This window comes from Paroedura picta, chromosome 4, assembly GCF_049243985.1.
Source record: "Paroedura picta isolate Pp20150507F chromosome 4, Ppicta_v3.0, whole genome shotgun sequence".
NCBI classification, from domain to species: domain Eukaryota; kingdom Metazoa; phylum Chordata; class Lepidosauria; order Squamata; family Gekkonidae; genus Paroedura; species Paroedura picta.
This window is the reverse complement of record NC_135372.1, coordinates 46,465,934-46,493,275: the sequence shown is the minus strand read 5'-3', so window position 1 is coordinate 46,493,275 and position 27,342 is coordinate 46,465,934. Positions and strand designations below refer to the sequence as shown.

Below are 27,342 nucleotides of genomic sequence, written 5' to 3'. Positions count from 1 at the left end.
GATTTATTCAAGGCGTGAGCTTTCGATTGCAAGCATTCTTCCTCAGACTATGAAATGATGGCCAGTTCATAGTCTGACGAAGGGTGCTTGCACTCAAAATCGCACACCTTGAATAAATCTTTGTTGGTCTTAAAGGTGCTACTGGACTCTGATTTTATTGTGCTACTTCAGAACAACATGGCTACTCATTTGAATCCAGGCTAAACCAAGTCTGCATTGATGCTGAATGGTTCCCGCATTGTAAAATTACCGCCAAATTGCAAGCCTAGCCACCAGTTATGAACAAACAAAGACCGATTTTCTGATGTGATGAACACCTTCTAGTCATTCACAATCTAAGCCTTCTATAGAATTGTTGTTAAATCCAGCACTTAGTTCTTTCATACAATAAGAGGCATTATTTACAGCTAAGTACTTGGCAACAAGCTGAAAGGAAAGAATGAAAGGCGTAATAACCCCTGTTAAACAATGCATTTCTTTCAGATGGTCATAAAACGGAGACCAAAGGTGACAATCGGGTAAACTAGAAATGCACAGGGAAAACAAAAGCTATCATCAACACTGCCTATTCATACTAATGCAGATACTTAGGTCAACTTAAATCTTGAAGTCACCTCGACATGTTGATCTGAGTGGACTTTTTTTTCAGATGCTCGCCAATTCCAGTCAGGTCCTTTTGGCTTGACCGAGTGGCTAACATTTCTGCTGGACCAAGGCTACATGAACAAAAGAGCCATTCTAGCATTATAGCTTTATTTTCAAGGATCAAAATACATAATCCTAGTGGTAAACAAATAGATAAAAATCATCAAGAAACAAGAAGCCACTACAGTAGTTGCTGGTTCTCAAGGATGAAGAAAGTTCAGACAATCCCAAAATCATGGCCTGGACCAATGTTGTCTTCTGGAAAATGTGGGGTTAAAAGCCAGTTAAGAACTAGATGCAACCCTCATCTCAGCCTTGACAATCAAAGTCCCAATTAACTCTATTCACAGGGCTAAGGTATAACAAAGAGCCTCCCCAAAAGTCATTTCTAGGGGCCCAAGGGGCACTGAGGAATTATATACGATGCAGCCAAGAGCATCAGCAGAAAGACAAATGAAGTAGCAGGAATTCTATCTCCTGCTGCCTCTTGCACGGCACACCCATGTGTTCAGGGATTTCCCAGCCCTCGGGAATGGCTTTAAGGGCACAGGGGATTGCAGTGGGAAAGGTAAGGCCCCAAATCGTTCTATTCAGATAGTTTAGATTCCAAGCCATTATGTCTTAATTGCCTTTTTAAAAACCGAGAACTGAAGCAAGGATTTACTAACAGAACTGTTAAAGCAAATTATTTTGCACACTGGAAACTTGTCACAGAATAAAAAAGAAGCCCCGTCAACCAACATTTATACTTCCAGCCTTTTGTGTGTTGAATAACAGTGGGATTCTTGCCATTTTCAAACTTCTTTTCCCCACTCCCTCTGCCATGCTCACATTATTTAACATCTACAAGCACCTGCTGTTCTACTGGTAATGTGGTTGAGCTTAGAGGCACCAAACCAATTTGAAGAATTTGGACACAAACCCTTTCAATGTGAATGAGAGTAGCACAAGAGCAATGTTTTTTTTACTGGAGAAGATCCCAGTGGACTTACCCTTTCAATACCACAAGGCATTCTCCTTGTCTAGAAATGGGGCAAAGGGAAGGAAGCATTTGTTTAAAACATGATTCAAAAGAGTTGCATACTATATTTAAAAAGAGCTTTTATCAATTTCATTAGAGCTCAGTCTATTTGTTTTTACAGTAATGAGATTACTGTGCGCATATATAATCAATGTGTTGCATATATCTGCAATTTGCTTTTTCATTTAGCTGTACTTTCAGTGCGCCTCTATGAATACAAATTAAGCAATGAGGCAGGCTGATTCTGAGTCATGCAGATAAACAAGGATTATAATCACACAATTCTCCCATACCAAACCAGTTTCTCTCATTATTTCTCCTCTCAGGTTTTATATGGAAGTGACAGTTGCTCAAAATTTTATGTAGTAATATCCTTTATAAGAAGGAAATGTCTTGAAACAGGGAAGCAACCAATGTGGCCTCATTCCATGTTCTTATTTATGAGCAATAAAATCCGAGTCCAGTAGCACCTTTAAGACCAACAAAGATTTATTCAAGATCTGAGCTTGCACTCTTCAGACTGACGAAGAGTGCTTGCACTCGAAAGCTCACGCCCTGAATAAATCTTTGTTGGTCTTAAAGGTGCTACTGGACTCTGATTTTATTGTGCTACTTCAGACCAACACGGCTACCCATTTGAATCTATCCTTATTTATGAGCCTTTGTCCTGATTGTCTGTACTAGCACCCCAGTCTCTAGGTCTAGTTTGTGGGCTTTCCCCCCCAGCTAATCTAATCCTTCAATTTCTCCTAAGAAATTGGAATGCTTGCAAATATTCAAGAATATCTTCATGACACGAAAATGTAATTGCTACCTGTGATTGATAGCACTAAAACAGTAAGGTTACAAGTGCTGAAGTAATAGAAACAATAATTGAGGGGTTAAAATTCCACACTGAAAGAGAGACGTTGAGCGACAAGCAACTCCAAGCATTCTCATTGTCCAGTAATAGGTGAGAGGGAATTGATATAGTACAGTGGTGGCATGCGTGCTAGAGGCAGCACTCAGCGCCCAACAACAAAGGGGCAAAATGAGTAGAAAAAGAGGGGGAAAGGGTCACAAAGGGAGGGGGGGGCAAAAGAAGGGCAGTAAGGTAAAATTTCCATGTTGGCACTTTGAGATAAATAAGTGGATTTTGAGTTGCAATTTGGGCACTTGGCCTCTAAAAGGTTCGCCATCACTGAGATAGTAGCTATGTGTTTTTTCACAGAAATTAAACCGAAACTGACCAATGGCGGGAAGATCAATTGTTCATGATTGTATATAAATTGTTTTTTTTCTGAGGTTTCTCAGTTCAGTTCTGCCTCTTGTCCCACCATGCTCTCGATCTAACCTGCAAGGCTGGTGTATAGATGGCAGCCCCCTGGCCAAGCTGCTTGTCCTGCTGCAACCCCTGTGAAAGGATCATTTAACTCCCAAAGGTGTCCCAACCCCCAGGTTGAGAACCACTGTTCTAGCAGAACCAAGAAAGGCAGCGCAGAATACAACTATCAAGATAACAGCCAGTGTAATGCTTAATGACTGAGGTCAACACGAGAGCAGATTTAGCTCCCTTCCTCCCCCAATGTTATTTCCTACCAGAATGTTTATTTTAAGGTGATAGGTGCCTTTCATTCCTTTAAGGGATGTATATCCAGTGACAGCAACATACAGTTTCCACCTGGCAGATGTGCTAAACGCTACATGCATATACTCACAAGGACTTTGTTCAGAATCACAGATCTTTCTTTCACCCTACACACAAGCAAGTTGTGATGTGTTCACTGGGTTGGATTCTGACTAAATCTGTTGTTTCCAAAGCAGATCCTCTCTCCAAGTCGTTCCTCAGGGTTCCCTATTCCCCAGGAGCAGCATTTCACTGATGTGAATGGGCTACAGTGGAAGGGGGAGGCAGGAAAGTTCCATTTTGACATTAGAAAATTTGTCCAGATCCAAACCATTGCTTTTATCCTTAGCTACACTGTCTTAAACATTATGGCTATGAAGTGATGGCTTGGTAAAAATTACTGTTGAAGGGAAAAATTTAGATTGGGAGACTGCAACTTTCTCCTTCTCCTCCTGCGGATACAGCTCAAAAATGCCTCTCCATTCTCCTCCCAATTTGCAGAAATGTTAGGCAGAATCCAACTCCTTAGAAAATCATGACATTTTACAAATTGTTTCTATTTGTATGCTGTGGATTTTCCAATATATCCTGCTAACCCAGTTACCACATGCAAACTTTTAATCAAGTACTATCAGGATGGTATTTAACTGCTAGTTCTACAACCTGTCAGGGACCCGCCTCCTTCTTTCTTTTTCTGCTCGTTGCTTTTAGTATTCATTGAGATGTCTCACTTTTGAGCTTCACTACATGACAAACTATAAAATGAATAATTCAATAAAAATATAGATGAATATTCAAATCAGCTTGAATTCTGAAGTCCTTTTTTTTAAAAAAACACAAACTGCATAAATATGTCTGAAGTGGGAAAGAATCATTGCAAAAATTTAAGACTGCAGCAAATGCTACAAGACTTGGATAACACTAAGAAGATTTTGAAGTGAGGAAAAAAGGCTGAGGGCAACAGATATCTGGGGATGATAGTTATAGGTCTTTACTGTTTTTGCAGCTTAATCCCATTTTCCACTTGAATGTTTGGTGTGTCACTGAGTGAGAATTATTTTTATCAGACAGTAACCATTTCCAAAAAATTGCTTGCACTTTGTCAAAGGCTGATATATTCTGCTTAAAGGTTTGCCAATGTTTATTACCATGCTCTGTTAAACCCCAAGGGCTTTTTATTCACGAGATATGAAGCCACAACTCTCTTCTCATAATCTTTGAGGACACGAAATCACTTTAGAAAGGATGTGAATATTTCCTTTTAACAAAGCTATTACCAGATGAGGGGGAACACACTCTGTAACCATACCTTTATTATTTTTTTTCTATCTACAGGGAAAAACCTAACAGAACAACCCTTCTAGAAAACATATATTTTTCAGCTTGAAAAGCATGAAGTAGCCTAAACCATACAGTATTCATTATAATAGTTAGCCATTACTCAAGGGAGTGCTGGGGTACCAGATACAATGTACAGCAGAGGAGGGCAATTCGCAACTTGCTGACCAATTGCTGCCCATTTATTATGAGCAGTCCACTCTCATAGTTCATGCCGGTATACGACCAGCAAGCTAGGGCTCATAGCTACACATAGCTGTAGATGCAATGACAAGCACAGAAATCTAGCTTTTATTCCAAAAGGACAAAATCAGTTGACATATAATCAAGACAAAACAAACGCTTCTGTTTTTCAAGCAAGTAATATAAGTGATGCTACAGAGTGGTGCTTCAGTGATTTCCATGGAAAGGTTCCCCTTAAATTGAAACCATGTAAGAAAAATGCATACTAGATTGTCTTTCAAGGTTTTAGACTAATCCAATAAAAATAATTTCTGATGAAAGCTTTAATTTCTGTTTGAATATAATATTTAAATCACACTGGGTTTGTTTGCCAGTCAAATATTTCACCTCAAATATTTGTTTCTATTGGAACGTAAATTTTAGTTTACTAAACCTAAGTTTAAAAAAAACATGCTAACTTAAATTGCACTCTACTTAGTGCATCAGAAAATCTTGGGGGAAAATACCTATTAAGGTTTTTCCCGAAAACAAAGAAGCTGGTATGAAACACAGGGCATATTTAGTCTTGGATGGATGAATGTGAAACTATCCTTTCCCCTATTGCCAATGTGGTATCAGGATTTAACGTATGTACTTGTGATCTACACATCTGTAACAGTGGGCTCGCTGTTAGTAATAACGAACTAAGGCCTAATTGGGTGGAGAGTGGGCCCTGCCTCAGACCGGCCATACCCACCCAGCTGGCCAGGGGCTCTCTGATGCCATTTCTGAAGATTGCCACTGAATGCTCCCCAGAACACATGTAAGTGCCCTGGGGGTGGGGGGCGGCAGGGGAAGGGTGGCCAAAGGGAAGTGGCCGGAGAGAGGGGGAAGGGAATTTACTTCCCTTTGGGCCACAAAGTCCTGTCGCCACCTCGGAGAGGGAAGCGGCTGCTGGGCGGAAGGGATTCCCTTCCCTTCCCCCCCGCTCCAAAGCAGCTTCCCTTTGGTCCCCAAAGCTCGGAGAGGTGGCGAGAGGGCTTTGGGAGCCAAAAGGAAGTAGCCGTGGAGTGGGGAAGGATTCCCTTCCCTTTGGGCTGTAAAGCCCTCTCGCTGCCTCACAGAGCCGGCGAGAGGGCTTTCCTGTGGGTTTTGATACTGGACACTTTATAGTTCACCAGCTCATGACAAAAGTCATACCAAGCCATGTTCAAAATCCAGACCTGGAGCTTGTTGTCATGCCCCTGCTGCCACCTCCCATCTCCGAGGAGTTGCCACAGCAACTAGGGCCTGCTGCTGAGCCAGCTCTGGCAGAAGAGAGAGGGGCCTCTGAATGTGCAGCAGGGGAAACAGCACAAGTCAACCAGGCTCTTCCCAAAAGGCATCTTTGGAGCAGCTGCAAATGCACTCCAGCCCTGACAGCTTGCCTGAAGGACGCAAAAGTAGTATTTGCTGAACCCTAGAGAAGCCAAAGACTGAAGGCACGCTGTCAGAGCAGATGGGGCCCAGCTGGAATAGCTCCTGGGGAGAATGAGTGAGTCCTTCTCCAGGTGCAGCCAATTAGCTGGGCTGCTTTTAGGCAAGACAGCAGCAGCTCTTCGGCTTGGGTGCAATCTACGCAGAAACCCTCCCGTCCAGCTCTGCAAATTCCTGACTTCTATCGCCTTCCCTTGACTTCTGGCAAACGGCTTTTGACTACGCACCTGGTAATTGGACTGGCTTTGTTGAATATATGTTTATCTGGACTCTGACCTTGGAGTTCTCTTGACTACTCTTTGCCTCACCCTTAACTTGCTTTGATACCTAACGACTCGGACTGGACTTTGACCTTGCTCTGGTGTGGACTCTGGCTAAGCTTGGCAGCCCAGGCACCTCCTGCACAGCTGCCCCTGGGTGTGGCCAGATAGGGCAGCATACTTGTGTTTTATAGTAACTTCCTGGTGATAGGAACTCAAAGTAACCACCAACCAGAAGCTACTGAGATGATAATTGTGGGCAGTAAGTGATGCTTAGTATTCACGTGGAGCCCAACGAATCCAGAGACTTTATAGTACTGGCCAATCACAAGAGCTAACGCTGTACATCTTTATAGTTTTCTATGCCTGAGAGAGTTTAGAAGCCTAAACTCTCACACTCCATAGTAGCTCCTAGTAGCTCAGTTTCAGGCTAAGTTTCAGCTTCAATCCCTTTATCAAGTCACAGAGATCCTGAATAGGCAACATCCCTAATGATGAAAGTTTAAATAAGTGGGCAGGATAGTATAACTGGAACAACATACTAATTTATTGTTCTTTTCAAAACATTATATTTTCTACTTCTGAAATTAAAGCTCCAGCATAACCCAGAATCAGAGCTACTAGCAAGTCAAACAATTAGAGGTATGCATCTTCACACTTAAACTCACCCCAACACCTTAGCACATACCAGTGTTAGAAAGTGTGCAAGGTGCAAAGTCTCTCCAGGCAGATCTAAATCTCATAGGAAAAGACTGATGGCATGTTTTAGAAACATTCCAAATATCGATTATGAAAATCATGGTATTGTACCCATTGGTTTTTAACATACATGACATCCTCCTGAATTGCAGTTACAAGCACCATACTCTACTAACAATACCTGATATGCATTTCTCCCAGCACTTAATGCTAGTAGTAAATAAAAGCTCCATCCAGAAAGGGATAAAATATTCAGAAGACAGTAGGATATATCACTTTTTTTCTGGAAACTAATATCACAGAGAGAGGCCCTGTTGACTGCCCCACTGACCAAACTACCTTGTCTGGTGCATACAAGACAGAGGACCTTTTCAGTAGCAGCCCCTGGATTATGGAACAGCCTCTCAGGAAAGGTGTCCCTGCCCCTTACTCTTGATCTCTAGAAAGCAGCTGAAGACAATTTTATTCATGAAGGCAATTGATTAGTTCTTTTGCCTACCATAAGTTTTTTTTTAATTACCTAGTGGTTTTTATGTATTTTATTATTTACATTATGTATACAGGCCCCTTGAGTTGCTATAAGGTAGAAAGGTAGCTAATGTTTTAAATAAACATTTCAAAGTAAATTTTGTAGTTTCGCAATAACAGTTATAGAACTGTATTAGGAATTAGAATACTTAGCAAACCTTACTGTTCTAAAAAATACTTGACCAGTATCAGACAGTTCAGTTGACCATACCTTCTTCATTTGGTCCATGGGACCCTAAAGATCTCATACATATATGCATATATGCATGCAACTACTATGCAACCTCCTCAGAGGCCCTACAGAACAAGTTTTAATGAATTTTATAGGATGGCTACTGAGGCAAGGAGAAGATTGGAGGCTCTAGGTAGCCTTGACTAAGAAGAAAGGAGATCTACAGCATAAACAAATTTCTTTGAAAAAGTTTCTAAGGCTTTGAATAATTGTCACTGAAACTGCTTCACTGGTCTTGTCATTTTCTTGTTACCACATCTTGAAAGCAGTTAGGATTAACAGAAGCACTGGAACAAAAGCACTTAAAATCAGAAGATCTCTTTTATAAATACTTGCAGCTTAATTTTGAAAATTGGCCTCTTTATGACTTGCAGGGAGACTATTTGAGAAATGCTTCCTTTTCATTTTCCATCCTTCTGCGAAAGATGCAAACATCCCAAGTGCAGGTTACCAGTAACCAAGGAAAACAGCACACTGCACAAAAACAGCTTTAAAAGGACAAGCAGACCACTGATTTGTCTGAGCTTTTGTTGCTTTTTTTGACAGAGCAATAAAAAGCAAATCTTCCAAGCAACAATTAATGAAGACATTCTACAGATGTAATTTACCAGTAAACTGAGCTTTTGGTTGACAGGAAAGCATCATTAATGCAGCTTTTTTACACAGTTGACTTAAAGACAAGTTGATTGTTCATTGCTGACTGCCAGAGCTGGCTAGTTGTTCTATGCTATTAGTAGTCAGCAAGTACAAAGACGGCATGACAACAGGAACTGCGAGTTAAACGTTGCTATGAAAAAAACCCATTTGGTTCTTGTTGCAGAAATGAAAAGAAATATAAGAAGCTTATCCACAGGATAAACTGAAAGGGAAGAAAATTGTAACAGAAGGAAAATATATTAAGACATAATATGTGTGTGTGAATTTCAAGACATAATGTATTCGTTAAATAATTGTGGATTTTTTTCCCTATTTCTTTACTAAATTTCTTGGGTTATTAAGTGGAGCCAAAACTTTATTTATTGAGGCTTCTTAACATTATAAGACATGGCTAATGAAGGGAGACTTACCCTCCTTTCCTTTAAACCTTTCCTGATCATATCTGTTGTAGGCTGCTTGAGTAGGCTGCTTGTTTCGTAAAGTGGGGTCCTGAAATATACAACACACAGACAAATAAAATTTGTGCTGTATGACTGTTTACACTTGACATCTGATGGAAGCACCTGTTGATAACACAAATGACAAAAATTACTTACCATTTCCAAGGATAATATTCAAAATTTACTTCATTCAAAATTTGATTTGCTATATACATTATACTACTTCCACCTTCTGAATAGATAAATTATAACCTTCTAATAAGATACTACATTGTACAGTGCCAACTTGATGTTCCATTTTATCCATCTTTTGCATGGGCAATTTATTCACAGACAATTTAGGATGGCAGCTCTGAAAACATCCATCCATACTTTATACATTTCATGTTAAACAGCCATCAAGACACTGAAATTCATCTTGTCTTGCTATTACATAGAAGTCTAAGGACCATAGTTAAAAAGTGGAAAAAAAACAGGAGTGTGAGGTAACTGATAATCCATTCACTCTCCCTTTTCTAATACCGACCAGTTCTAGAAGAGACAGAAATGATACTGTTCTCAGGAAGAAATAAGGTTTAAAAAGGACAGCAGCACTAAAGGAATAAGAGGGGCAAGATTAGCCTGAGGGTATGCTGCAATACGGGCAGAGAAGCGCAGAACTATGACCTCATCCAAGGATTAGCTCTCACAGAGACACTGCCACTAAAAGGACTGATATTAAATGCAGTTGTACAATGAACTCCAAATGAATTGTTAACATCAAGGCAGCTGTGAAGTAGTAATTAGAATCATTATTCCAGGCAGTCTAAATTATTTTGTATTATTATAAACCTCTTGTATTATTATAAACCTTTTGTATTATTATAAACCTGTTGTTAACAGGAGCATTAGAACACAGGCCTGGAACTTAAGTAGTGTGACCATATCAAACACTAGATGAAGGCAACTTCCCCTACTCCGTAGCTTTCTGGGACCAGAAAAACGGTGCTCCTGCAGATCATATGACTCCCAGGAAGAAAGTGGAATGGCAAAGCTGGGGTCTATAGTGGGAAGGGGAGTATTAGCAGAAATCACCTTTTCTTCCTGTACCAGTGGAAATGTCATCCCACCAGCAGAAATGCTATTCAACTCAGTATCTAATCCACTGGTTTGAATTCTTCCTATGTTAATTCTGGAATTTTAGTACTTTGGTCACTTGTGTATTTTAACATTTGTGTCCTGTTGGTCTGTAAGCTCCATTTATTATAACACCAATCAACATCAGTATGTATTCTATCCAAATACTTAAGTGTATTTTCCCAAACGATGCATTTTAATATCAATGTAATTTGTGCATTCAAGCTCCATCACCACAAGATACAAAGAAAACAATATTAATGATATCTATTTCACATAAAAAAGAAAACACTTATTTGACACCCAGGTGCTCTGTGAGCCTGCCCCCTCACACTGTCCAGTAGCAGAGACCAACTTGATCTTAGCTATTGTGTGCGTTGCCTCTAGTCTGTAAGAGACTGTTAACATATAACTGAGCTATATTATTCAAATGAGTAGCCGTGTTGGTCTGAAGTAGCACAATAAAATCAGAGTCCAGTAGCACGTTTAAGACCAACAAAGATTTATTCAAGGCGTGAGCTTTCGATCACTGGCTTTGACAGTTTTATTTCTGATATGTCTTTGTGAACTACAAATGGATTTGAGGGGTCTGATTGGCTGGTTTGGCAGGGAATTATCATGTGGCTGTGTGTGGATGCTGTGACACAGTTTACTAATGTAACAGGATTAACTTTTGCTTATATATTCCAACTGTTATGATGGTCAGTTCTTAGTCTGACGAAGAGTGCTTGCACTCGAAAGCTCACGCCTTTAATAAATCTTTGTTGGTCTTAAACGTGCTACTGGACTCTGATTTTATTGAGCTATATTATATATGGGTTATTACAAATTAAGCCTGGAATGGTAGAATACTTCCCATGTTTTCCCTTCCCCTTCAGTTATTCAAACCAGCACCTTCCTTTTACAACACAAAATTTTTAGTTTAGTGTCTCTTTAGTGGATAGGACACTTTGGTGGATAAGAAAAGGAATATAACCAGCTATCAGTTTTTTACAGCAAGGAGCAGAACTCTGCTTTAAAATGGTTATGATTTCAAACCTGCAGCTTGACTGAACTGACAGTGTTTCTGTTGGGTAGAAGTAATTGTTTTATTTGGAACTCCTTCTTAAGAATCTCAGCCTATTGGCTTATCTCTTTGGCTATTGCTGTTCAGTATTTGCCTACTCCCCTTGTAGGCAGGTATTTACAAGGAGATGCAAGGAGGGCAGAACTAGAGGCCACCCATCACAACCTGGTGCGGAAAGCTCCTTTCTTTTAAAAAAAACAACAAATTTTAAAAAGCAACCATGCTTCTTTTAGTTTTTGATGTGGAATACATCTTCTAGCTCCCTCCCTGGGATGGAAATGGGAATGGCCATGACATCTGTAGTCCTGGCCCCAGAAAGCAAGCCGGAAGAGGCTGGGGCAGCTCTGGGGCAACCTGGGAGGAGGCTGGTCAGTGCTGCAACTGCTCAAGGCTCAGGCAGTGGCCGAGCCAGCGTGGCCCCACCTGAGACCTTGGGACATGCAGCCAGGCCAGCGTTGCCGCAAGGGTAAGGAGGGGGAGGTGGGAGGGAGAAGGAAGTCTGGGGGGAGGGAAGAAGGAAAAAGCAGGGAAGGGGTCAGGCAAGTGAGAGGTAATGGGGGCGATGGCAAGGGGGAGGGGGAAGAGTTTGTTTGTGTGTGTCAGGGAGGGGGGGGACAAGGAGTAGATATGTGTTCCACATACCTAGTTAGAGTCAGCTTGTCACCGATTTATTAAAATCAAGATAATTTAAATCTTAAGTGCAGTGCTAGCCTTACCACTGGTGCAGTATTTGGTGCTGGTCTCTGTTCAGGTGCACGGCCTTCTTCTCTGGCTTTGACTGATTGAAGAATTGCAAAAATGTTCTTGGCAAAGTTCTAAAAGACAAAAATGGTTCACTTTTATTCATTTCTATGATATAAATACATTCTCAGTTATGGTTTACACAGTTCTCTATGTTGAACAATGCTTTGGATAGCACTACTTGGCAGGGAACTGTGAGACATAAATTAGAAAACAAAGCGACAATTTTGCAGCAGTGCAAAGTATAGCTGGAAGACAGTTTTGAGACTGTAATTAGTCATGTATGTGATGGATCCCTGAAGTTGTGAGGCTGCCCTCTGCCCTCTACCATTTACACAGCAAGGAATAATAATTACCTAGTCTTTCAAGATTTCTGATCACTTGCAGCTCCCATCCAACCCATCATCTAAGAACAATCATCTAAGAACCCATGGAACTTATGCCTTCCCAGGATGATTGTATCACACAGTGGCAACACTAATTCAATGTTGCGGAAGATCTTTTACACATCGAAACCTCTCCAATGATACAGCAAGACATACACATGATGTCATATATTATAGCCTGTCTTTACTTACAAAGCCACCAAGGAAAAAAAGCTTCAAGGCTTAACAATCACAGTCATTGATAAATTACTAGCCTTCAACTTGATGTCAGTTGGTATTTTGAATGAACTGACAATTGAAAAGTTCAATCCTCCACATGCTCAACTATTTTTCCGACTGTGATAATATTTTTCTTCCAATGGGCAAATGACTTCACTGAACAATCTATTTATTTATTTTATGCATTGCCTATAAGCCATGAAAGAGAATTTTGTTATTTCTAAGGTATATCTGTCATATGAATTGACGCAAAAAATAATTTCTGCCCACTTGGCATCTAATGACAATGTCTGATGATGACTGAACCCACCCTTCCTGTATGACTGGCATGCCATTCAGGCAGCATCTGGACTTCAGTTCCAAATATTTATCCTTTTCAGAAGCTTGATGAAAGTAATTGGCTTTCTTTGTAAATAAAACAGTTTAAAATTGAGTAATGTGTATCCGAAATTGCAAACAAGTGTGTCAAACCCTATCAATAGGAATGTACACCTCAGCCAATTGAATTGAGAGCTGATGTAATACAGCAGATAAGGATCTGGATTAGGATGTATAGACTGGACTTCAGGAAAGAAAATTTAACAGATTTAAAGGTATGTTGGGTTGAGTCCCATGGTCAGAAAGACTTAAAGAGATGGGAGTCCAAGAGGGCTGGGAGTTTCTTAAAAGTGAAATAATGAAGGCTCAATCACAAACAATTCCCTTGAAAAGAAAAGATGGAAGAGCCTAAAGAAGCCAAGGTGGCTCCATAAGCAGTTGTCAAATGATTTAAGGAATTAAAAAAAAGTCATTTAGGAAATAGAAGGAAGGCCTTATTACCAAGGATAAGTATAAACAAATAATCAATGATTGCAGGAAGTGTGTTAGAAAAGGCAGGCTAGTAAGAAGGATTAGAGGAGGTACTTATTAAATTTGCAGACAATATTAAACTGGGAGGGGTAGCAAACACAACAGAAGACAGAGTCAGAATACAGGATGATCTTGATAGGCTCAAGAACTGGGATGCACTGAATAAAATGAAATTCAATAGTGACAAATGTAAAGATCTGCATTTAGGTAGGAAAAACTATATACACCAGTATGGCCTAGTATGCACGGCTGCCAAAACGGCAATTTCGGGTCACATGGAAAACGCGGAGGGGGAAGACATGAAGCAAACCGCTTACGCACGGGACGGGATGCAATGGTGGCAAAACCCATAGTAACCAATTTTGCATGTGGCGACCCTTGCGCTGCTCCTGGTTGTGCCCGGTCGCCCGGAAGCTCCGCTTCCTTCTACGTTTCACTAACGCGGCTTTTTCGGTGGCATGCACCGAATCTGCGGCTGGTTGCAGCCAGCGCTGTGCATTATCAATGATTTTAGGAGACGCCATTCCACCCCGAATGCGGGCATAATGGGCCTATAGGATGGGGGAGACTTGTCTTGGCAGTAGTATGTGCAAAAAGAATCTAGGAATCCTTCTAGGAGTCCTAGTAGTAGGAGTCAGCAATGTGACTCGGTGGCTAAAAAGGCAAATGGGATTTTGGGTATTGTGTAGAGATCATGGGAGATGATGGCACCGCTTACTCTGTTCTGATTCAGCTTCACTTGGAATACTATGTTCAGTTTGGGCACCACAGTTACAGAGGGGTGTAGACAAACTGGAGCGTGTCCACAGGAAGGCAACAAAGATGGTGAGGGGCTTGGAGACCAAAACGTATTAGGAAAGGTTGGGGTAGTTTGCACTTTTTAGACTGGACAAGAGACAGCTGAGAGAGGATCTGATAACGATCTTCAAGAATTTAAAAAGCAACCATATAGAGCAGTGGTCCCCAACCTGCGGGCCGCGGCCTGGTGCCGGGCCGCAGCTCCCTCTCCCCACCCCCCCGCAGTAAAAAACTTCCCAGGCCACAAGCTTGCGGCCCAGGAAGCTTCTTACTGTGGGAGGGCGGGGAGAGGGAATCAGGGCCGCGCCCACACATCGTGCATGCACGAATGCGCCATGCGCGGCCGAAATCACGCATGTGCTGCACTTTTGCGCATGCGCGAAAGTGCCACGCATGCGCGGTTTCGGCCGCGCGTGACGCATTCGCGCATGCGTGATGTGCGGGCACGGACCGCGCATGCGTGGGGCGCGGGCACAGCCCGCTGCCCTGCCGGTCCCCAGCCTCAGAAAGGTTGGGGACCACTGATATAGAGGACAGAGCAGAATTGTTCTCTCTTGCCCCAGAGGGACAGACCAGAACCAATAGGATGAAATTAATTCAAAAGACATTCCATCTAAACATCCGGAAGAAGTTCTTGAAACTTAGAGCGGTTTCTCAGTAGAACACGCTTCCACGGGAGGTAGTGGGTTCTCCATCTTTAGAAATTTTTAAACAGAGGCTTATTCTGTGAAGGTTCAAGGGGGTGGCAGATTACAGTGGATAGGGTTGCGAGTATCCTGCATTTTGTAGAGGGTTGGACTAGATGACCCATAAGGTACCTTCCAACTCTGTTATTCAATGATTTGGAAGACTTGGGCTTGCATCCTTACTCTGCCACGGAATCTTGCTGGGCAATTTTATATTCTAAAATCTAATCTACCTTCCTAAGTTGTTGGGAAGATAAAATGGAAGAGAGAAAGGAGACATGTAAATCTCTTTGGTTCCTCATGGGGGAGAAAAGTAGAGTATAAATGAGGAAAATAAAATAAACACCTATCAATTATTTGCATCAAACTTGCAGCACTCATTTCCAGGAACTAGAAATAATAGACCCAACCAAAGTGTCAGGAAGTGCAAAACTAACAGGACAATGATTCATTGTGTCTTGTAAAAGTCTGTCCCTTTCAAATGCATATACTGAACTGACCTATCTTCCCTCTTCACCAAAGAAAACTCACAAATATAACAGCATATGATGATACGAAATTATAGGGCACCCAATCGTCCTCTCTTCTGCTCTCTCAGCTATAATGCCAGTCATCATCACATCTAGCTCATTTTCATCTACAAGCTGCATGTTACAATTTCTCATGATAAGGTAAGTCAAGGGTAGAGGTAACGCTCTATACTTGAATACGTCAAGTCTATGATTAACTCAAAGCTGCCACCCCCTTCAAATTGTTCACACTTCCAATTAATATTTTACTAAAAGTTAAGCCCTCAATTAGCATATTAACACTATGTGAATATTACCAGTCTCCTTGTTATGAGTAGTAATTTGGTTTTTACATGTCTTGACCTTTTCATTCATTTTTACTGAGTGGGATCATTTGCTAACTTGCTCAATTGAACCATTTTTTACTGTTCTGCCCTAAATAGTGCCAATAATACAAAACCCTCTGATGTCATGAATGCAAATGCCAACAGACAACAGTAACTTTTCCACAATTATTTTGGAGGAAAATTTCTGAATCTCGCTGCTTAAGTGAAGTCCTACTAATAACTTAGCTCTGACTCCATCTCTAGGGGAATACTGATCCATCAAATGAAAGCAAGTTAAAAAGACTCTTGACAAGTAGCACTGGTCTCATAGATGCCCACACAATGTAAATTTTCCCTTCACAAGCGGAAGTCTTGGGTCCCTAATTAAGAGACAGTTTAAACCATCAAATGTCCCCCTATACATGACAACTCCAGGGAAGAAGAAAAGTGATAGAATTAGATTTAGAGCCAAAAGAAATTAAGCTAGACATCAACCACTCATCATTTTTAAAACTGACATGGTACTTTCCTCCTCCCCAAGCATTATCACGACTTAGCAGACATTCTCGGAGACCCTCACAACAGCTCCTTAAAATCAATCAAATTATCCTATACTACATGCGAAGAAGTAGAATGCAAGAGACAGAAAAATGGCTTGCTTAAAACTATATAATGGCTCAGCTGAGGTAAGAAGCTTTCTGTCCATGAAGACTTGCAATTCTTCAGAGTGATCTGGCCTGCTAAAGGCCAGAGAACCCCTGGATTTAGCTATGTGAGAAATAAGGCAAAGGAGACTGGGGAACAGTAGAAAACAGAAAAGCACAGACAGTTATGCCCCAATTAAGTCAGGTGTGGAATGAAGCTTCATGCATACAAACCGCTTCCACAGTATGGCTGTGGCTACAATGGAACCAAGAACCATGCATATCTTGCTCAAGAGTTTCTCTGGGTGTTTTAAGTGCTGTCAAGTTTGCTTCTGATGTCTATCAGTAAGACAATCCAAAATACAACTCCCAATGAAAGACCTGTGGAATCTTTTGCTACCTACAGTCAGCAATTATCTCCAACTCCCTCCTCCACCCACAGTGGACCAAATTCTGCATGACAGGAAAAGAACAGAGACAGCAATTGCATCCAAATGTTCCCGCTCTGTGACTCCCACCTATGCTGCAGTGCACTGTATTGACAGCAGTTCCCCCAATTGTCAATGAAGGCTATTTGGCGAGATGGTGAAGAAGAAAACAGAAAAGTTCCCCCCCCCCGCCCTTGACGTTTTGCTGTAGAATGAACCCATCACTTTCTAAAAAACAAAACACTACATTTTCTCACTTGGATGGTTTACCACTCATGTACCATTTTCAGCAACTATATGTAAGATGGTGAAAATTACTTTGGAAGTCTTTCTAAAACAGCTGAGGACCTGGGCACCTGGGCTTTGGCCACTGTGTAGCACAGAGTGTTGGACTGGATGAGCTATTGGCTTATGTTCTTATTAGCTGTAAACAGGGGAGTTGAAGTGCCATGTGGTTTGCACAGCTCTTAGCAGGCCAGTGTCTGCTCCACCGTGACTTACAGGTTGAAAAGCTGCTGTTTGTATTTGTTCAGCTGAATACACACTATAGCAGTAGCATCCATGCTCCACAATGTCCATCTGCTGTGCCTAGCATTTTTGCATGGAAGAAATAAGCATCTGCTCCAGTCAGTTATACCTAAAATGAGATTATGATCAAAAAGAATGTACAGACATGGCAACAGATGGTCCCATCAACTTACATAAAACAGGAGGAGGTTTTGCTTTTTTTTTTCTGTATTTTTTTTGTTGAAAAGTACAGCAAATCCAAAACTACATGCCTGGGTTGAAGTATGCCTTGAAAAATTAAGACAGCACTGTAGGCAACCACCCCTCCACAAATGGGGAGAGGATATACAGGATTCCCCTTTTCTTTGCCAATGTAAGTACAATGACATTCTCTGAAGGAACTAAAAACAAATCCTGGGCAATCTCTGAAGCACAACAACTCACAAGGCATTACTTCATCGCTGACTTTTCACTGACTTGGCAGAGAGGACAGGAAGCAATATTAATTGGATTCCCCTGAAGTAGTACAATGGATGTCTACATACGGTTCTGGAAGATGATTCAGAAAATATATAACTTCCAGTGCTGAGTCAAGTGTGTTAGCAACTTTAATCCACAGGAGAGGGAGGGGAGAGAGAACTCACAGCAGAGGAAATGCCTGAACCCAGGATCACCTTGAGCATTGCTCAGAGTTCCTATTTATTTCATCTGTATTATGTCTTTCTGCCCAATAGGAAGCAAAAGATGCTTCTCCTCCCCTCTATTTTAACCCTGACAACAACCTTGTGAAAGAGATTAGGCTTAGAGTGTATCACTAGCCAAAGTCACTCAGCAAGCTTCCACACAGCAGATAGAGAACTTGAACATGGTCCTCATGGATCCTGGTTAAACAATAACCATTATACCATACTGGCTATGTTATTGTAGCTCCAATGTAAATAGAATTAGTCACTACTTAATCCTGAAATCACTAGAATAGATAAGGCTTTGCTACATGCAGTAAAAAGGGATACTATGAGATTATTGTGAGACAACAGAAGTATCAGCTCCAGTAGATAAAACTGAAACCCTATTACCTAAAATTCTGACTCTTGAGAACTATGTTTTTATCTCCTCCAAATTTATTAGACAACTGGTATATGAAGGCTTACAGTGCAATACATGTCAGAAAACTTAGGGTTCATGTTAATATTAAAAACCTAGGGGTGGGGTAAAAAAACACCCAAATTTAGATCTTTATGCAACGTTTGCCTAACTTTCTAGGTCAAGAAAACACTGCAGAGAGGAGGTAAGGTTGCCAGATAGGAGTAGGTTCACCTTCTGGATTTCCACATTTCCTAGGTGTGCTTGAACCTGACTTGGGTTCTCCTCTTAGGCTTACCAGCTTCCAAGTGAGGCACTAAGCCCACACCAAACTATGAGCTAGCACCCCTTGAATTACAGCACATAACAGGCGTTACTACTAGTTCTGCATAAGCCTTGAGACAAATGGACTGAGTTTCTCACTGGAAGTTGAATTTCAGGCTGGCAAAACACCCAGGAAGTCCCCAAGTTACCTTCTTGGAAGTCAAAGAAAGCAAAGATGACCAAAGAAACCATTTAAACTTAATAGCGAACTGGGTCTAGCCATCTGTTGTTACATTTAAATGGCCAGGAGCCGTTAAACACATCCATTTCCAGGGAAGCAATACAGATAAGTTTAATGGCTGCCAGCCATTTAACCCTATCTCAATGACCACCACCCTGGTCTTTCTAAAGGAGGATCCAAACTGACCAGTCCAGTGAAATTCCAGCTTGATTCAAGATTCAGTTCAGGGGCCACACCAAGCCAGATTTTTTGGGTTCATACCCATCCCTATTCATTCATGATTCTATGAAGCAAACAGCATAGACACTTAATTTTCACATTACAGAGAAATAGTATTCTGCCCTGAAACTACCAGCTCTTTCTTCTAAGATTATTCTATGCCCCTCAACTATACCTAACTTTGTTTATGGGCTAACAGTGTTCTTCCACATGTACAGAAAACTAAATGGAAATCCACTGTTTCAGTGAATATATAAGTGCAGGATTATATTCCTACTAGGTGGAATAAAGGGTCTACACATAACTGCAAACAAGACATGTTTAAATTATTTTAGCAACCAGTTACTATGCAATCTTGTTCAAGAAATACACAATGAAAATGTTAATTAAATCAATTATTTAAATTAGATATTTAATTGATTATTTAAGTTGCCTTGATTTAAATGTCTATCAGACTCATACTTCATGACATTGGACAGTTTTAAAAATTACTGAAATTTGCAGTTTGAATAAGCTGACACCAGGGGAAATCAGACTCAGCTCTCTAAACCTACGACTGACTGACTGCTGATTCTCAAATTCAATCTTCTGCTTTACAATTTCAAAGACATGGAACAAGACTACCACCTAGTGCTCAGAGAGAGAATGATCTGTTAGATGAAAAAAAAAAATCCCCTTTTATGCTCCTGGTACCTTTTAACTAAAGGCTTACAAAGTAAACTTAAACCAGCACATCATTTTAAAAACAACCTGAACCCATTTCTGAAAGAGTGCTCATTTGAGAATTCAGGTTTCCTGAAATAGCAGGTACTACTGAAACTACTTTGAGAATGAAGTTCTCTAAGAACAAAAAGCCTTGCTGGTAAGCACTGTAAGGAAACAAGTTTAAACTGAGTGATACTAAGACAGAGTCATTTAAACCAGTGGTCCCCAACCTTTTTATCACCAAGGATCGGTCAACGCTTGACAATTTTACTGAGGCCCGGGGGTGGTGGTGGTGGTAGTCTTTTGCCGAGAGATGTCAACGTCGCCGCCTGAGCCCCACTCGCTTTCCCACCGGCGCCCCTGACTTCCCGCTGCCCACTGGGGGGGCGCTACCAGCAGCAGCTGTGCAGTGCCACACTGAGGGGGAGCCCTTGTGATGGCAGCCGCCGGAGAGCACCAAAGGTGAGCTGGTGGCAGAGTAGCAGGGCAGAGTAGCAGGGCAGCCCCTGAGGCAGCAGCTGGGGAGGAAGACAAGGAGGAGCTGCGGCCATGGACCAGGGGTTGGGGACCACTGATTTAAACCATTCTAGCCTACAAATAGAGTAAAGAGCATATCCAAGTTAAAGAAAACTCCCCTTTGGACATCACAGGCACATCACAGGCAGTACTGGGCAATTAGAGAACTTGGGAATTGTATCATTCATTGAATAGCATGCAAATGTGAATTTATGCTGAATAAACGGAAACAAGAACAGATACGCAACACTAATGCATACAGAAAGATAGGTGTGAGGTACTGGTAAAAACAAGCAAGTAGATCAGCAAAGAGGAAACAACGTCTTAATCCCCCTTCCAAAACTCCAATGTGGTTCCCTTCAAGAACACTAGAATGGTCAGAAACATGATTGAAAAATGGAGCATAAAGAGGAATACAAAGCCAGCTTAAAAAGGAACAAAAGTAACAATTCTGAATGTATATTAATAATAGCATTGTGTAATCTACAGCAGTGGTCCCCAACCTTTTTCAGGCTGGGGACCAGTGGCAGCAGGGAGGGCGATTGCCGGGCCGCGCATGCACCATGCGCGGCCGAAATCGTGCGTACACGGGCCTGCTTCCCTCTCCCTCCCACAGTAAGAAGCTTGCCGGGCTGCAAGCTTGTGGCCCAGGAAGTTTTTTACTGGGGGGGGGGCGGGGGGGAGCCGTGGCCCGGTGGTTGGGGACCACTAATCTACAGGGCCCCAACTGCTTATCTACCCACTCATGTGAAAATCACCTTCATAACTACTTCAACTACACATTCCTACCATGTTGCTAGTCATTACAAAACAAAAGGCAGATTGCAAGCAGACTACACTGAGTATTGTTAATTTTATTCAGTTATTTGGATTTGGCTTTTAAAAAATCCTTACTATCAGCATTTTAAACTATGAGGAATAGTACCAGTTTTTTAATGATATCATACACAGCTAGATTACTGAGATAGTGGATATTCAGGATTACAAGCAGGGTCATTGTTGCATCCAATGAAAAAAGATTTTTAAAGCATATATTGCTTTGAACCAGACAACTGTTCAAGCTCTTATGGACTAGAATCGTAAGATCTGACAAGAACAGTCTAGCTGCCTGTCCAACACCGCATTTAGTTGTCAATAAAATGATTGCTTTAACAAGATCTTAGTGCCATGTGTTAGAAAATATTACTGAAGCTTCAGCTTTCCCACATGTTCTACAAAACTTTGTTGGGTCAGAACAGCTCTATCAATGCTCTGGCGAGCCCAAGGTCACCCAGCTGGCTGCCTGTGGGGAAGCGCGGAATCAAAACCAGCATGCCAGATTAGAAGTCCGCACTCCTAACCTCTAAACCAAGCTTGGCTAAATGTATACATTTAGTTTCATTTAGATTGATTGTTGAAATTAGAAATTGTCACTCTTAGAAGCACTACATAAACTGTAATTTATTTCTCAGCATACAATTAGCCAATCATCTGCCTGAAAAATAAACTTGTCAACAAAGGCTAGAATGTATGCTCCAAAACTCACCTTTGACAACCTAGCCAAAGAACATGCATTTTAAGAAGTTAGCGGCAGTCAAATATTGGTAATGGAGCTGGGGAAAATACAACAGAGCAGACTTTCTCAACTTTTTACTATTGAGAACCCGCTGAATCAGTCTTCAGGTTCGAGAAACCTCAGAAGTGGCACAATTGTACAAAATACGGTTGGGAAGCATAGCTGTGCACATTCCCACCCCCACCACACCCATCATTGGCCGGGGGGGGGCTGTTGAGATGGCCACATACATCTAACACATTTTTAAAATATATTAAAATTAACTTCCACCCATTCAGGAAACCTTTCAGGGCTGTCAAGAAACTCTAAGGTTTCATGAAACCCCAGTTGAAAAAGCCTGCAATACAGGAATAGGAGACAACATTGGAAGAATTCTATGATCTAATCCTTAAATCTTGCTTCTGCTGTTACATCAAGCCTATATTTTCCCCACCTGAATCAAGCTTATTCATTTTTCTCCTGCTCACAATTAGCATGGTTCAGCACCTAGCTTGTTCATCCAGCAGTATATAAGTGTGTATATCAGGGTAAACCCCGGTTACTTAATACACTGATCAGCACTTGTTGTTTTTCTCGCCCACCTTTAAATGTTGCAATCAGTGCCATATCCTGGATTAACTTTTTCTCGGGAGTCCCAGAATTTGCCACACCCAGCAGGCGTGTCATGAAAAGAGAGTGGCAAGAGGCCACAAGCGGTTTCAGGTTCTAAGAACCAACTTGTAGCGCCAATAGAAAAGGGTAGTCCTTTGTAGCAGTTGCCAACTAGCTCCTTTTCCACAAGAAAAGCAAAGGGTCAGTCCCTACAGAAGTCAGATTGCTTGAGCCATTTATGGCTGAGCAAAGAAGAGCTGTGAAGAACTCATTCACTGTCTCCTAAGGTGACCAGAGAGGGGCAGGCAAAGAAAGGAGGATGGATACTCTATTTATTAATCCCCTTCCTTTGGGGACTGATGCTCAGAGCCAAGGCACAGAGCATACAAGATGGAGCTAGCACAGCACCAGCACATTGACGCCAGTCATTCTAAGTTTATTTTTCTAGCATAAATAGCATCATTATTCCTATTTATAATTCTTTAAATTAGCAAGAAAATTAAGAGTACAAAGGAAAAAACAGTATCAGTATAGGGCTTTAAAACATTTTTATACAAGGAGGACATCTACTTTGTCAGCTCTGTCTGCTCCCATTTTTATTAGGGGGAAAAAGAAGAAGAGAAATAGGTCAAACACACTTCTAGAGCGTAGTGGGAAAAAGTAATATATTAAGAAGTCTAATGAGACCTACGAGCAGCCACTATAATCAAATCACTGTTAAACATAATCAAAACAAAAATGAGTTGCCGTGTTGAATATTGGTAATGTGTGCCATCAGGAGCCTGAATGTACTTTGGCTTAATTATTGAAGAAGATGATGAACAAAAACATCATCTTCCTAGTGGCTGGAAACTAGCATGAACAAAACCTTACCTTCCCTGTGCTTTGTAAAATAGTAGTTCTTGTCCTCCACACCCTTTCCCTGCTGACGATGTCCCTGGTTACGTCAACTTCTGCATCTACAAAACTTCGCTGTTTCAGAGCAGTTATATCATCGTCCAAATCTGTCTTGATGGTGGACCTTTTCTTGGCCATGATTTTGGCTTTGATAGCTGCAATTTTTTCCACAGACATAGCTTCAGACAAGGACCTAGAAATGCAATGTTGCAGAAGACAAAGCACAGTGCATTTTTACATTTGTGGAGTCAATTTATTTTCCTCCACACATGGTCTAAATAATTAGCATCTCCATGGAAAGGTGTGGTCATCTCCCTGTTATCAGTGGTGTTTCAGCAAACACACTCTTTAAGTAAAGGCCCTAAAAAAGCCCAAGTGTAAAAACCAAAAATAAAGTGAAAGCTAAGAGCAAACAAATGCATGCAGAAATCAGGATAAACGTAAGCATTATGGGTCTAGAATAAGGTGACCAGATTTTAACATTGGTAAAGCAGGACACCATTGACCGGGGGGGGGGGGGGTGTTTCCCTGATTAAAGTTTGGTCTATATGGAGCAACAAAAATTTTCATGAAACGCAAAAATAGTATTGTAATATATATTTTTTAAATTTCAACATAAGTACAATTTGCCAGGTACCTCCAGATGTCCCTCCAAAAGTGGGACAATCTGGTCACCTTAGTCCAAGGAAAACCAAGGAAAAAGCTCTTGGTAGCATGAGGCAAAAAGTTTGAAATACAAAGCAATAGAGAGAAAAGGGAGAAAACCAAGGTCGATGGAATGGGATGTCCACTCCTTCAAGTGTCTTGCAGGTCCCCATTTGTACATGTGTTTCATCATTCCTGCATCAACTGGAAATATTCTGGGTTCTCTAACTAAGGCTTACCCGTCATCATTTAAGGGCCATTGCTACCAAGCAACTTGACCCTGCACTCTGCTTTTTTCATAGCAATCAACAAGATCCTGTGTTTATCATTCTAAATGTTGATACTGTTTTCCTTTCATCAGTAATGTCTGGTTTTCAATAAACATACTGAGCCTGCTGTCATCTTCAGAAACTTTTCCATCCCTTCCCTGCTTTCTTTTCTCAGATACATAAAAAGATGTGAATCTGACTTGCCGAGGGTCAGGCAGTGTTCCTGGCCAAGTCGCCATTTACCTTTTCAAGTCTTAAGCTGCAAAATTTGAGAGCAAACCCTAATGAATTCAATAGGATTTGCTCTTCTATTAAATATTCATAGGATTATACTGCCTGTTGTGTAAAAAGGATGTTAGAAAGCTAGGCTCTTCACTTAAACTGCAAGTGCATTCAGGATACCCCATTAAAAATAGTTATTTTTGTATTAGAATAATACTTGTAGGAAGATGTTGATACTATGGTGGTTATTTCCATTCCCAGGCTATCCTAAGATGGCACTAATAAAGCACTGTTGGTTTTTGTTGTGACCCTTTCAGAAAAGTGTATGTGCTGAGATGTGATCTATGAAAGCATTTCACAATTCTCAAATTACTTTATCTACTCAAATACAACACTAGGTTTCCCCCCCCAAGCATACCATCCCCCAAAAGAGAGGACTATTTTGCAACTGCATATATATTACAGTAATATCCAGTAATAATAATTTTAAAATTACATATAACTTCTTTGGGGGATAGGCATATTACACTTAGGATCTTCTTCCTGTTGAGTAAATACTATAATATCAAGAAGAAAGTAGAGCTTGCCTGATCTGCTCTGTCTGCACAATGCCTTCCTTGTGCCCTTCCAGCCGAGCAGCCAGTCGCTCTTTGTCCAGACGTACACACTCTTCATCCTAGGGAATAACAGTGTTTTAAGACTACCCCTGGCTTTTGAGGAGAAGCATATAGCATCAGAGAAGTTGCCTGATGAGCCCTGCAAAAGAATCCTTTACCAAACTGTAACAAGTTTATTCAGACTAAAGAGTCATAAAGCAGCCAAAATCTACCAAGCAGTGAAAGACTAGAAACTTGCATGAGTTGTTCATGGCACGACTGTCCACTATTCTCCCAAACTAATATTTAACAGCTAATATTAACCGAGCTGTCTTAACATCATAATGGATGGTTACTGCTGAATCATTAATGTCTCAAGTATAACGCAAAAGTTCACAATAGTATGGAATGTGTTACTGATATTTCATGCAACCAGGGAGCCTGCCTTAATATGGGGCACAATCAAAAGAACTGTGAAATCAGTCCCATGATCGGAGGAAAACTATAAGCTTATTTCTTCTCAAACAAAATTCCACCTCATGACTCCATTGCCAGCAGCAGAACTGGCCATTTTTTGAAACTGAAAAAAGTTTTTAAAGCAGTTTGTGGGATATTGGTGATTCAAACAAAAACAAAATATCACTGGTATGGTACCAGCCCCTTGCTTAAGCCTTAATAGCCCTCCAGATTGTGCTTTATATTAAAGAGACTTTCCTTTTCTTATACAACCATGAAACACGATGAGCTGTATTCATGAGACTACAGAAAGGAAGTTACATCTATCTATTCAGAGTTATAAAACTAATTGAAGACAACAAAATTACAAGTAAACATTAGCATCTTACTTCTATTCTTGGTTTCTTTGCTTCTGCTAGTATTTCATCAGCTGCTCTTTTAACTACAAAAAAATAATAAAAGTTATTAATGGAGCAACATTTCACAAAATTATATCATTACTACTCTTGACAATTAAATCATACCTTGAGTGGAGCGCTGAAGACCTATTTCAAGGGGCGCACTTCTGTCTATACTTGATGACGTTGCTAGATAGAGCAAGTGAGAAAATACCAATAACTATTATTTTTTAAAAGGTACAGACATAAAAGTAATCAGCAGGGGGAAACAAAAGGTATTGAGAACTGTTTTTTTTTTACTAGCCATTTTGCGCTTACAATATACAAAAAACAATATCCTTGATTGCCAATTTTGCAAAGCACAGATTTTATTAGAGTATTGTTTGACATTTTGTTTGGAGGTAGAAAGAAGGGCACCCAAGTATCTATTCAGATCCTAGCCTAAATTCATGTTAAAATCAGGATTTTCGATTCATATATAGGTTAAACTTAAGTCTCATTAATGGATAGAGGGCCAAAACTATCTGGCTTCTGAATGTTTGAAGAAATCCAAGGTTTCCCAGCTATAAATACTATGACACATAAAAAAAAAACTAAATTAGAAAGTTAAATGTTCTTAACTCACATGTTTCGCCATTTAGGTATGCAAGTAGATCTTTTCTGTCAGGTCTTCTTACCACCGGAATGTTTTCAGTCTAAAAAGAGGCCAGTTTGATATTAGAAACTAACCTTATTAGCAAACATAAGAAGCACAATTTCAAATCAAACCCAAACTAATAGACCATATAATAAAGTTTGGCACCAAATCACTTCCTATTCCTCAGATGAAGCCAAACATGGCAAATGCACCAGTTTGCCAATAAAATGCCACCCAGCAAAAGTGCAGATTGGGTAATCTGTTGTTCTACAAATGCCGGCCCTGTTAAGAGAGGCTCAAACTGGCATGGATCAGGTCCTCTAAGACCTACAGCTGTGATTACTCCAATCAATTGCACCAGAATCACTAAGTGTTGCATGGAGCCTGCACAGTGTCATCTTTCTCCACCCCAAGAATGCTTGGGGACTGCTACAAGCACAAGGTTCATATGATACCACTGAAACATTTTGCATGATATGTGAAAGAAGGGAGTTGTGTTTGGGGCCTTACATAATTAATACCGTCAGGAAAAACTACATGTTATATGCAAACATATGCTGCTAAGAGTTGCTGCTTCTAGACAAGTAGCTTTCAAAACACAAGGAGCCAGGTGAGCCTGCAAAAAAGCTACTTCATCCTTCTTCACTTGTCATGAGGGGGAAAGGTAATTGCTCCATTAGGAAAGGGAAATGAGATACACAGAAGAAGC

General features: G+C 40.8%; 1 protein-coding gene across 1 annotated transcript in view; it reads right to left on the bottom strand.

Moving 5' to 3' along the window:
• Positions 1 to 27,342, bottom strand: part of CDC73 (cell division cycle 73) — a 108,928-nt gene that overhangs the window by 71,721 nt on the left and 9,865 nt on the right. Inside the window, exons 3-9 of the mRNA XM_077332687.1 lie at positions 26,622 to 26,691; positions 26,123 to 26,185; positions 25,988 to 26,040; positions 25,134 to 25,222; positions 23,387 to 23,603; positions 11,963 to 12,061; positions 9,035 to 9,113 (exon numbers count right to left, since the gene is read on the bottom strand). Of these exons, the coding sequence (XP_077188802.1) occupies positions 9,035 to 9,113; positions 11,963 to 12,061; positions 23,387 to 23,603; positions 25,134 to 25,222; positions 25,988 to 26,040; positions 26,123 to 26,185; positions 26,622 to 26,691 (670 nt within the window). The remainder of the gene's footprint in view (positions 1 to 9,034; positions 9,114 to 11,962; positions 12,062 to 23,386; positions 23,604 to 25,133; positions 25,223 to 25,987; positions 26,041 to 26,122; positions 26,186 to 26,621; positions 26,692 to 27,342) is intronic.